At 37.3% G+C, this 13813-nt stretch overlaps 1 protein-coding gene across 2 annotated transcripts in view; it reads left to right on the top strand.

Moving 5' to 3' along the window:
* Positions 1-2819: 2819 nt before the first annotated feature.
* The window catches only part of tspan4a (tetraspanin 4a), a 30079-nt gene continuing 19085 nt past the window's right edge, over positions 2820-13813 (top strand). Inside the window, exons 1-2 of one of the 2 annotated variants that reach the window (XM_052532055.1) lie at positions 2820-2935; positions 5919-5998. In XM_052532055.1, coding sequence (XP_052388015.1) covers positions 5936-5998 — 63 coding nt within the window. In that variant the 5' untranslated portion in view covers positions 2820-2935; positions 5919-5935. Of the gene's footprint in view, positions 2936-4617; positions 5999-13813 lie in introns of those variants that run through there. The other variant, XM_052532054.1, reaches the window with a different exon arrangement.

Genomic DNA, 13813 nt, shown 5'->3' with positions numbered 1-13813 from the left:
CAATGTTCTTTAACTCTTGTTCTAGAAAATAAAGAACAAAGAAATGTGCATTAGGTATACTTCGTTTTTTAATGTTTTAAATTATTTTATGAAGCCGCTGCCAACTTTATTGTTACAATTTGCATTGTTATATTATAATGACATCATATTATGCGTCGTCGATTACTGCGCGCTGTAAATAGAAAAGCCTGACAATATCACATCGCAAAACCTTTAAGTATTGAATATTCTATAAACTGGTTCTTCAAATCTGATTGGTTAATCACAATGTTGTTCCAGGGACAATAATCAATTTGGAAATACCTGGAATGACATCAAAGAAAGCTCAATGATGGGGTCACGCAGATTATCATATAACGTAAATAAATATTGTAATTTAATTTATTATTTAAAAAAATCATATAAAATAAATTTACAAATATGTATCTAATAAATACAGTCCAAATGTTTTATGTTTTGTATAATAACAACATTTATTGTAATCCCTCCATTGAGGCTCTGCTTTATCGTTAAATCTGACTAGTGACTTGTATTTACTTTTATTTTAAAATTACTTTTACTAAACATTGAATTAATTGAAGAGATTAACACATAATTTGCGACATGATTAATTAAAGTAAACATATTTCCGGGCAACTCTAAATGTAATCTGTTATAATAACTTTATAACAATGGTATTTTGATCATAAACAGTGAAAATTTCAGGGTGTATTCCAGAAAGTGGGTTTTGTTGGAAACTCAGAGTTTGTTAACCCCAGAAAAAATATTATTTTTTCTTTTCGGTTCCAATAAAAGACAAAACTAAACCTCTGTGAACCTGGGAACAGGTTTTCTTTGGTAAATCCAGAGTTTCTTTGAATCTCTTTCCATTTTTTAAAGCTTAAGGAATGTTTAAATACCTGATTCATTCACTCTTCAAAATGAGCTTTTATTGCTGAGATTTTTGCCTTATTTCAAGTAACACTTACAAATATCTAACAATTCTTAAATCATGACACAATTTCTATATAAGAAAAATATATAATTATTCAGTCTTGTGTCCTGGGGTAAACAAGTAAAATTAATTCTCAGTGTGGAAAGAAAAATAGTCTTCGAAACAAGATTATTTTTCTCAACGGACCACTTTCATTTTCATCAAGAAGACACAGAATGGCATGTTTTTTTTTTTTGTTTTTTTGTTTTTTGCATTTTTATAAGGGATCCTGTAGATCCCTTAGAGGATCCCATAGAGGAGGCTGCATTAGTTCGCAGGGAGTTAGGTTTACATCAGGGGAGGATTTAATTTAATTTATTTATTTTGCCATATATACATAAATATTTATTTGAACGGTCCCATTTTTAATGGTAATGTTCATTGATTCACTGTTGCATTGGTTGCATTGCATTGGTCATCTTTATGTTCTACAAATAAAAAAGCATTTTCCTGTTGGATTTTAATATTGGTATTGTGGCTCCTCGTCATCTGTCAGTGATGCTTGTGCAGGTTCTGAATAGAAGTCATCACACAGAAGTAATGTTTTACATTACCCTAATTTAAAAATGTAACGTTACATTTAGCAGACGCTTTTAACCAAAGCATCTTACAGTGCATTCAGTCTATACATTTGTTTTTTTACACCAGTTTGTGTGTGGTCCCAGGAATTGAACCCACAATCTTTTGCACTGCTAACACAATGCTTTACCACTGAGCCACAGGAACATCATGTTGCATGATCTAATTATGTGATAAAGCATTAGACTATGTGGGAAAAGCTGCTGCATTAAAGTCATGTAACGTTAGCCTACACTATTTTAACTCTTGAAGCTTTACCTAATTTAATGTTTTTTATGTGTGATACCATGAAAATTAATATTAGTTCAATTAATTACATCTCTGCTAGTTTTCACCTCTGATAACATTGATTTAGAAATTAAAGTTAGGGAATACGGAAGTCTTTTTGGCAGGAGCTGTTGCCATGGTGAATCCTAATTTCAGAGCTCCATTGAGCTTGTCTTTTCATAGTTGTGGTGCACGCACTAAAACACAGTCAACCTACTCAGAGTGGATTGAACTAACCCTGTTCAGCTGTTCTGAAACCAAAAACTCATAATTTGTTGAACCTCCTTTCTGGAATACACCTCAGGAGAATATTGTGTCAACATTGTAATATTGATCAGCAGATGAAAGTCTGGAGTGAAAGTATTTAATTGTCCTATGAAACTGTGAGCACATGTGCATTTGAGCAGCAGGTGACACTAGTCTACTGTTTCGAGTCTCTCCGTGTAATGAATCATGTTTCAAAGTTATTATTTATTTGGGGTGGTGATGGCGCAGTGGATAAGATGCATGCCATTGGTTGGAGAGACCTGGGTTCAAATCCACTGTGAGACACCAATGTGTCCCTGAGCAAGACACTTAACCTCTAGTTGCTCCAGAGGCGTGCGACTTCTGAGATAGATATATATATATATTATATATATATATATATATATATATATATATATATATATATAGCAATTGTAAGTCGCTTTGGATAAAAGTGCCAGCTAAATTAATAAATGTAAAATTTCATTTGTTTGAAAGATTCAGAAAGTCTTGTCTCATCACTGATGTAAACTTGATACATCTTGGCAAAACCATATATGTTCAGTAACCCCTGAGTCTTTAATTTACACTAAATGAATGCCAAGTTCAAGTTTACTTCAAGTTATTTTTATTGCAGTGAGATGGTAGAGAGTTTCGAAGTAGACAAAAATGAGAGGAAAACCCAAATTCTAGTCCTTGCAGAACATAAAAATAGAGTTTGGGTTAAGAATAACATTCCAGCATTCTTGAGATGCCTGGTGTCGGTCCTCCCAGAGCCAGAGCAGACCAGAAACAGCCATGAAAGCACGCCATGAAGAAACAGCACCTTTAGAAGATCGAAAATCATAAGACAGTAGAGCAACTGAGGAGGTGAGTGACCTAGAAAATCCTTTATTTTGTTCAGTTCAGACAAAGCAATGATTCAAACAAATATCTGCTAAAGTCACATTTCAAAACATCTACACTATTGCTGTCACTACTTGCTCTTTTCTTCTGGTTTCTCACAGTATAGCACTTTATTTCAGTTACAGTGGATTAAATATTACTGGTCGATTACTTTTTATAATAATTTATAGCTAATATTAGAATAACTGCTTGCAAAATCTCTGCCACAATATAACTATCCGCACACAAATCCACTCAAAGAGTCATTCTAACGTACTGTATTTCTTCAGAAGATCTCGCCACGTATTTCCATCGCATCACAGTCTTTCATTACAAAGATAATGATGATGTTCATGTGCAATATGTTTACGGCGCTAAGGGCCCATTTCCTGTAATATTCCGCTCTATATTAACTGGCAGATGAGAGAAAGAACATAACATAGAACTTCAGAAAATTCAACAGATTTCAATATAACATGATATTTAAATAGGGAGGGTTCCACAAACAAACCGTATAGGGCAAAAAAGGCTACTTTTATATACATATATTTATATTTGTAATACAAATCTCATTTTGTTCATAATTTTAAAATTTTGTAAATATATTAATATATAGTCTAGATATATTTTTAGGCTTAATGATTTATCCTTATAGATGTAAAAGCTGAATGTCAGCCCTGGCACCTTGCTTTATTAACGAGGATGGGAGCTTTGGTCTTTTTATGTTTTGAGTCATTCATTCCAATATCATACACGATGATTGTGTGCATTTGTTTGTATACGTGCTTTTAAACCTTATCAGATTCACCATTGATTTGCTTAGACAGGGTTAGAGAGAGACTGTAGAGGTTTGGATCAGAAGATCTGAGCAGAGAGAGACCGCAGCGCTCGTGATCATTAAGGCAGGATTACTGAGGTTTAGAGAGACTCTCTGCTAATGAGGTTGGCTGCATTAATGCTAGTTGGGAATAAAAGAGTTTAACGGGAGCAGATGAGACGTTCACAACCCTTTGCACAGCAAGACCTTATTATGCACAGGTCTCAATATTTTGACAGCTAATGTTTATATGTACACACACGACTGTATGTGTTTGCTTTGTACTTTTAGTTTTGTAGTAATTTGTTTAACAGAAACATCTGCGAATATGACACATATACCCAAGAAAAGAAAAAAATATATAAAAATATGTTTTCAGAAGAAGAAATACATTCAAAGAACTGATTCAAATAATGATTAGCTCACTCAGATGCATACTGCGTATTCAAATTCAAAAGAGTCTTAATTATCAAATGTTATTTGTGCTTAACAGTATCAAAACAAAGACACACACTGCCATTTACTCTAATCGTGATGAATGTCAGTGAGCACGTATCGTGCTGATACATGCCAGCAGCTCATGAATACAAGACAAAAACAGGAAAACAGCAAGAGAGATGAGGAGAGATGAAGAACCAGAAATGAAAGAGTGTGTTGCAGAGAAGATATTCTGCATCACACAGCTGTAATAACTAGTTTGGCTCTGAGATGTAGAATAGCTGTGAGCTGAAGGAAGATGGTGAGCAGTGGAAGACGATTGGTTGAGCTGTGAGGAGGCGTGGCCAGAGTCTGAATGATTTGTGCGACAGTTACCACAGAGAGAGAGAGAGAGAGAGAGAGAGACAGAGAGAGAGAGAGAGAGAGAGGGGAGGCGAGAGACTGTGTGCATTCAGCATGTGTGTGTGTGTGTGTGTTCGAGAGGGTGTACGAGCGCAGGAATAATCGCAGGAAAGACAGCAAGAGACAGGCGGTGTGGATCCTGTTCTGCGGCAGATGTTGGGCTCTTGCCTCCTGTGAAGACTGTGCTTTATACCTGGAGAGACGCAGCAGAGGACAGAAGAGGGTCGATGGAGTGAAGCTATTAAAACCCAGAGTGTGAACGCTCTGAATCCAAAGACAAAGACGCAGAGGTAGAAGGATAAAGAAGAGGCATGAATAAGGAAAGAAACTGACTGTTGGTTTGCCAGAAAATGAGAAGCGGAATAAGGAACAGGGTGGAGAAATGATGCATCGGATCAAAATTGAAGATTTAACCTCAACTGGGAAAACAGGACAAGCCTCTCCTCTATGTATTAAATAATATTAATAATAATTCATGCTATCTGGGAAAAAAATATTGGATTGTGAGCAGGACTTCTTGTTGTTCCCCTAGTAGATGTCCAACAGGACAAGGGTTTTTCATTTGTTAGGAGGCCAGGCCAGAGGCACGAGTGCCAGCATGCACATGTCAGAAATCAGTCTGGTTAAATGGATGGTTGTAAAGAGGTTAACTGCCATGCATCACTGTGGTAAGACATCTTCCCTAATGAAGCGACATTAGAGCATCTATGCCATTGATTGAGGCTCCATAAGGATTAATTGCATTGCAGGAAATTACTGAAGTGCATGTGAAAGATATTGAATCAGAAGTTAAAAGTGATCAAACGCTGCTAAGGACTGTGGGTGGACCTCTGCTGGACTTTATTTGCTTGTGAACCAAAGACTGCTGCCATCTTCTCAAGTACCTGCTTTAAAAAAAAAAATCTATACTCCTTTTCATAAAAAACAAAACAAATAATGGCCATGTTTTAATGATTGTGGGCTTGTGATTTCCAACTTGCTGTCTTATCACTTTTCTTACTTTAGACTTCATTCTTGTAAAAGTGGGGATCATTTGGCCCCTGGGGGTCCGGGCTGCCCCGGCCCCGGCCCCCAAACCAAAAATGCGTCGCTCTAGTACAGATGAGACCCCATACCGCCGGAGTCCGTCTCTGGACAGCAAGGGGTCGGCGCCTCTGCGCTACAGCGGCGAGTACGAGTACCACAGCTCGCCCTTCGTCTTCGGCCTTCGTACCACACCGGGCTCAAAGAAAGCTACAGCCAGCTACACCACGGCACAGGGACGGAAATATGTGGTGTTTTACCTCGACCTGTCCTTCATCTTTCTTCTAGAGCTGCGGCGCTGCAGGATGGCCGAGGGCTGCCTGAGGGCACTGAGATACGGGATGGTTTTCTTCAATCTGCTCTTCTGGGTGAGTGCGAGTCCTGTATATTTCGTCTTTTCTGTTATTCTGTTCAAATAGCTCTGCATGAGAGTCAGTGTTAAAGGAATAATTCACTCAGGCATGAAAAACTGCTCAGTATTTACTCATGTTGTCCTAATACTGAATGACTTCCTTTCTACAGATGTTTAGCTGAATGTTTGAAATGCTGTTTTCCAGACAATGACAATGATAGTGAACACGTTTTGTCAAGCTCCAAAATTGACCAAAATACCATAAGCATGATCATAAATGTAGTCCATGTAACTTGCTTTATATTCCTAAGTGATTCTGAAGAGAGACTGGCCTTCATGGTTTTATATGCTCTGTTCGCTGGTGTTTCTGAGATGATGTAGGCCTGCATTAATTGTCGGTGTGTGATTACAACAGATCAGGCTTAAATTACTTAAAAAGAAATGTTTCTTTGTTTAGAGAGTGTCTACTAAAATCATTAATGTGGTGCTTGTGGTGTGCCCTTCCACACACAGATTATAGGGATAGAAACACATATCTGGATTTTTTTTTTATTTATTTATTTTTTTATATTAAGTTTTTATAACATTTTTCCATTTGCTCTCGAAAACTGCAGAGATCTGTTTTGACCAAGCGGCAACTTCCCGCTCTCTCTCGTGAAACAGACAAGGAAGTGACTAAAACTGCAATTCATCGACTGGCCGATTGAGGCTGGCTGCAAAAGGGAGTCAATTCCATAGATGCCCCATGTTAAAATGCCCAACTTTACAGCATTAAATTAATTAAGGGCTTTGCCACTAGGATGACAGGTGGATTGTCACTGCCGTTGCACTAAGTGGGCGTGGTTTCAGCAACCATATCCCGCTTTCTTGCCATGCCATGAGTGACATGCGTGAAGCGCTGCCAAGATGGTGATGGCCTGCTCTGCACACTTTTGGCTTCAAAAACACTCTTCAGAAACCTATGGGTGACGTCTGATTGGCCATTGCATTCAGCACACGACAGCCACGTCTGTGATTGGTTACGACACTTAACGCTGTTAAACTTTCAGTAAATAGAAACCTTCGGTGCTCTTCACAGAGTGTTTAAGCATATAGATTGGGGAGTTTAAAAATCTGCATTTATCAGCTGTAAGACGCGAGTGAAGCTCTCTTACTGTCTTTTTAAACAAAAAGTTAAACATTATCACCATATACACAATATTTCCTAATTTTATATAATCATCAAAGATATTGTTGATATTGCTTATATTCAGTGTTTTGGCCATTCGTAACAGATTACAATCAAAATCTCCTGACCTTGTGATCAGATCACCCAAATTTATTTAATGCTGGATGAAAATAGGGCCATTCTTGCATTCAAGCTGTGGAATTTTTTATTTGTTAGTCTATTTTCTGCCTGATCTTGATGGGGTTAGAGAGAGTTGATGCTGACGCATATTAATTTCATTCACTCCCAAGGGATGCACACTTTAGGCCTTTGCATACTGAGTCCAAAAGTCGCATGCGAAATTTTAGCATGTCCAAAAATAAATTTGACCTCACGTTATGTCTATCACGCTTTGCACACTGCCTCCAACACTTTTGTCCGTCCAAAAAAAAAATTCAGAACAGGTTTGATTTTCTGCACTTTTTGCATCCGTCAAACCCTAAACTGCAATAAAAACTCATTTTGAAAGAAGTTTTGACAACTCAGAGCCACTGTAAAACTGCTGGCAATGGTTAGGGTTAGGGTTATAAATCGCCAGTGCTCAGATACCTACAATAATATATATAAATAGTATTGTATCAAAAATACAACAAATATTATTATATCACAGCTATAATTATAGCACACCAAGTCCCTGTTAACCGTGTGTGTGTGTGCGCGCGCGGTACCTTAGACATAAGATAGTTCAAGTCTCTGTTCAGGATCAATTGATTCAAGGAAATTGTTGGTCTTTTTTTATATGTGGCTCCAGTATATCTAACAAAACATCAAACTGAGCCATTGACATTCTAAAGTAAACTTTGAATTGTTCTGATAATCCTGCTCTTCTTGATTAGGAGGTGGAACTCTCCTTCCTCTCTATGCGATCGCAGGAGTGGATGGACCCAATATTTCCTTTTTCTTTTTCTCTTTTTAAGATGAGAGAGGACAAACAATCATCCTCACTAGACGACATTTTTTATTGTTTTGCGTTTTTTCTTTTTCTTTTTGTAATGCATTGATTAATACGCATCAGAATCAGTGTGCAAGGTAAAATTTTTCAGATCCCGAATACGAAAAAACGCATGTGAAAATTTCAGACTCATTTACCTTTACACTTACTCACTCACACACACACACACATACAAACACACACACACAAACACACAGACACAAACACACTAACACGTTTGTTTTTTGTGAAAACTATGTTCATCTCATAGGTGTAATGTTTTTATAATGTACAAACTGTATATTCTATGGCCATACACCAACCCTACACCTAAACCTAACCCTCACAGGAAACTTTGTGCATTTTTACTTTCTCAAAAAAACTCATTCTGTATGATTTATAAGTGTTTTGAAAAATGGGGACATGGGTTATGTCCTCATAAGTCACCCTCTCCTTGTAATACCTGTGTCATACCCATGTCATTATACAGAGTTGTGTCCTGATATGACACAAAAAAACCCTAACCCTAACCCAACCCTAACTCTGTCTCACACCAAGTCCATCGACACACTTAGTGTAAGTAAATGTCATATAAAGAGCAATTAGTACAGTAAACAGGACTAATTTAATGTCACTAGACAAATATTAGCAATGTAAAAATACTCCAGTGTTTTTAATTTAAGAACACTAGCTAGTTTTGTTTAAAATTATACCAAATACACCATATCTATAAGCAAAGATATGCATCATATGACATATTTAGATTTTTTCTGGAGCTGTGTGACCTTAAAGTGGACAAAAAAAAGACAAACAAAAGAAACATCATCCCACTTTCAAACACATTTGGTTCGATCATTAAATATTTTAATAAAAATAAAAATATTCAAAAACGAAAACTGAACAGGTCTCAGTATCAGAAGTCACAGTGAGTCCTCATGGACTGAACTAGATCTGACATTTCTTGCTGTGAGATGTTTCTCCTCTCTCTATATATGTAACATTTTGACTAACAAGCAGTAGACAGGAGGTAATCTGTCAAATTTGGAATACTAGAATACTGTAATTTTAAGACCAAGCTGTTTATGCAAACAGTCCCAGATGTTTAACACTGTACACTACTTAAACACTGGGTTAACATTCTTATTTCCGGTGTCAAAGATTGGATAGACACAGCTTGTTACCTGTTTTCTTAACAGTTTTAGCATTGCATATCCTCATATTATACATTGCCCTGTACTATCAAGTTCCTGAATGGACTTTTTGGACTATAAATTTAAGAATGATTAAATAATAAATTGATAAATAATAAATAACTTGTCTTTTTCACTTTAGTTCATGTGTTTTACCTCACCCCTTGACATTTGTCCCATCAAACACTGAAACTAATGTTTACGTAACGTGTTTCGGTGACGGACTAAAGCACATGGAAATGAGGCACGTGATTGGCTGTTGGTTGCTAAGCAGTAACATTGTAACACAGCATCGTTCACACTGAACACGTTTGGCTAAAGCTCCGGAGCAGGGTTTCATAAAATTCACTGCTAACCTCACTTTAATCAACCTAGTTGGGTTAGGGTTCACTTGATTTTACTGTGTATCATTAGACCAGAATTAGACACAATGTATTAATGTATTCAGTGATACTGCGATGAGCATAGCAAAGGATGTAACATTAATTTAGAAAGGGTTAACATTATCTGTGGAGTACAGTATATTATATGTATCTTCCAAAGCACCAGTCACTAATCTAAACACTCTGACAAAGTTTATTTGGATTAAAGTATGAAAACTGAGAAATAGAAATACTGTGAGAAATGTTTAACTGAACTCTGATGATGTTAGCACAGTTGACAATTGAAAGGCTCAATAATAAATCTTAGAAAATATGAAATAGCCATACTATGAGCAGACAATGTTTTTAAAGTGTCAGAAAGATGAGAGTGAAAGAAAAGGGGTAAAACACAAAAGAAGTACAAAATCACAACACTGAGACAGTGGAGGCTCATCCTGCAATCTAAATATAGTAATAATGCCTGTTGTATGGCCTAAAAAATACAGCATCTTACGTTTCTCATAGTCTTTAATAAGGCTCCTGTCAGTATTGCCATGGCAACTATTTTTTATTCATGTACTGTATTTCTCAGCCGCTCATGTGAGTAAACGAAAACATGTCCATTATAGCATTTGAACTGCACTAGTTTTATAATCTACAGATCATTCAAGCATTGATTTATATCCTGAAATTATGAATAATAAGCCTGCATACAGTTCCACTGGAATATTACTAGAATAGAGGATTCTCTCTTTCTTCATCATTCAGTACCATGATATAAGACTTTGGGTGCCTTTTTTCTTCTTTTTTGATGAAGGCATTATGTTTTCTTTTTTTTTAAATCATATAATGAATCATATAATGCTAAACTGTGTGTAATGTAAACCACTGGAGACCACAGGAGGCTGTCATTGACCTTTACTTCATTACTTAGAAAAAAAAAAAAAAAATTCAATATGAAGTATTCTTCAACTTATGCTGTGTTCACAACAAACGCGAATAGAGCGTCAAATTCGCGTCTACCGCACCTAGTTTGCCGCTTGACCATTTTGAGATCATTTGCTTCATTGGCGCGAGTAATTCGCTTCATTCGCGCGTGAAATTAACTTCACAACAGATGTGAATTCGCGTCATGGGGGGGCTTCTGCCAGCTGAGTTCACGCAGCATTTTCAACCGCCATTTTTATTCGGATAATTTTCAAAATATTACTGTTATTGTGTCATGAAATGTAGTTTTAAAAGTATTTCAGGCGAGAATGTAGTTGTTTTAAACTCAAATATGCGGTTTATTTATAATGAAAGCGTCTATTTAAAAAATGTGTTTCGCCGATCTCGGAGATGAGCTCCATGCGACCAGCGGGAGCTCCGTCATCATGTATCCGCCGAGAGTAGCCTTACCTCGGCTAGATCTTCTGACATTTGCTGCTGGCTCTGATGTGTCTTTTGTGGTTCAAGATAAAATATAATTCGTTTGGGGTAAAATGAAACGTTTCTTATCTTTGGCCTATATTCAATTTATCTATTAATATGTTTTATATATATATATAGGTCATTTTTATTCCTGTCTCTATAGAAATATGAACTTTTGTCATATAGCTCCGGTTGACTGCTCACTGACAACATCTGTCGTTCCTCCTTGTTGAATGAGTGGAGAAGGGTATTCCTGCACAACCGGAGGCTGCAGGAACATACTGTTGAATGAGTGACTCCTAGCAGGCTCCTGATTGGTTAACGCGGCACGAATTGACGCCAAAGTTCAAATTTTTCAACTCGGGTGGCAGATGCGAATTCGCGTCAAACGCTAAATGCACAAAAAGCACCATTCGCGCTTAACGCGCGAAGCGCTCTATTTGCGCGTCAATTCGCGTCATTCGCGCGAACTAGACGCGCGAATGAGGTGAATTCGCGTCTTCCGCGCCGCGCTTAACGCCCCATTCGCGCCGCGAGACCTCCAGACGCACGTAAACGCGCCTTTGCATTGACTTAACATTGAAATCATTCGCGCCAGATGCTCTATTCGCGTTTGGTGTGAACACAGCATTATAATTTTGTGCAGTGACCACGGGGCTGAAACATTTCTGATGGAGCCTTGCACACTCACTAGATCATCTCATTCAAGAGTTTAGCGATGATCAGGACTCCATTACAGCCCTCCGTTTGAGAAACACCCAGTGTTGATTGCACTTTATTTTACAGTATGTGTACTTACATGTACTTATAGTTTAATTACAGTGTATTTATATAAGAAGGTTCTGGTAATACATGGTAACTGCATGGGGTAGGATTAGGTTTATGGGTAGTTTCAGGGTTAGTACCTATTTAGGGTTAGGGGTAGGTTCAGGGTTAGTTCCTAGTTAGGGTTAGGGGTATGTTAGGGTTAGTACCTAGGGTTAGGTTAGGGTTAGTACCTAGTTAGGGTTAGGGGTAGGTTTAGGGGTAGGTTCGGGGTTAGTACCTAGGGTTAGGGTTAGGGTTAGGTTTAGGTGTAGGTTCAGGGTTAGTACCTAGTTATTACAAAGTGTGACACGAAGTGGGTTAGTCTGTTTCCTGATTAAAATACATAGTTGTGCAATTTTTATAATGTTGTATTTACTCTCCATTCATGTTGCTACTCCTTGTGCCAAGGGGTCATAACAATAGTTATTGTAATTACTATAATAAGTACATAATATGCACATGAGGAATAGGACTGCAAAAAGAAATGCTACATTTTAAAGTAAAGCAGCAATAAAACATACTCTCTAACAAGCCTATTGAATGCTGTTCTATTCCTGTAACTGTTATGTGCTTTGTATCTTTATGACTTTTTATGGCCACTAGATCAGGGATGGGCAACTTTGATAGTGACAAGGACCAGCATTTACCCTTTTTACCTAGGGGCCAGATTACTAATCCATGTTCCACACAACTTTTACACCATTTTACACAATTTCCCTTTTACCAAAGGAATTTGAATTGTAATTAATTTAATTTGTTTTCAAATATTTTATTAAAGGGTCAGTTCACCCAATAATCAAAATTATGTCATTAATAACTCACCCTCATGTCGTTCCAAACCAGTGAGAACTCCGATTATCTTCGGGACATAGTTTAAGATATTTTAGATTTAGTCCCAGAGCTCTCAGTCCCTCCATTTAAACTGTGTGTTCGTCTACTGTCCATGTCCAGAAAGGTAAGAAAAACATCATCAAAGTAGTCCATGTGACATCAGAGGGTCTGTTAGAATATTGTGAAGCATTGAAAATACATTTTGGTCCAAAAATAGCAAAAACTACGACTTTATTCAGAATTGTCTTCTCTTCCGTGTCTGTTGTGAGAGAGAGTTCCAAACAAAGTAGTTTGTGATATCCAGTTCGCGTTTCACTTCAATGGGTGTAAATGTGTCTAAAAAGATAAGTCAACCCAAAAGTGTCACCTTTAAGCATTTTCTTTCTGGTAGTTACATTCATTCATTCTTCATGATGCCAACAGACAGTACTGAACTCCTCAAGATCATTTTGGACTCGAGGAGCTCATACACTGCTGGTGTAGATGGAATATCTAGGATGATCATGAAGGCCTAAATGCTCCAGAAACCATTGAGCGAAGCATTCAGGGACCACCAGGATAACAACGAAACCTTACGTACTTCTCATCACAAGCCTCCTGAGTGAAAAAAAACCTGCTCAACTGATCAAGCTGTGTTCAGTAAAATACTGTAGAGCGATGGTTTGTCTAGCCAGTCAACATACAGTATTGTTCAAAATAATAGCAGTACAATGTGACTAACCAGAATAATCAAGGTTTTTAGTATATTTTTTATTGCTACGTGGCAAACAAGTTGCCAGTAGGTTCAGTAGATTGTCAGAAAACAAACAAGACCCAGCATTCATGATATGCTCGCTCTTAAGGCTGTGCAATTGGGCAATTAGTTGAAAGGGGTGTGTTCAAAAAAATAGCAGTGTCTACCTTTGACTGTACAAACTCAAAACTATTTTGTACAAAATTTTTTTTTTCTTGGATTTAGCAATCCTGTGAATCACTAAACTAATATTTAGTTGTATGACCACAGTTTTTTAAAACTGCTTGACATCTGTGTGGCATGGAGTCAACCAACTTGTGGCACCTCTCAGCTGTTATTCCACTCCATGATTCTTTAACA

The sequence above is a fragment of the Carassius gibelio genome, chromosome A18 (assembly GCF_023724105.1).
Source record: "Carassius gibelio isolate Cgi1373 ecotype wild population from Czech Republic chromosome A18, carGib1.2-hapl.c, whole genome shotgun sequence".
NCBI lineage: Eukaryota > Metazoa > Chordata > Actinopteri > Cypriniformes > Cyprinidae > Carassius > Carassius gibelio.
This window is presented reverse-complemented; position numbering and strand designations above follow the sequence as displayed.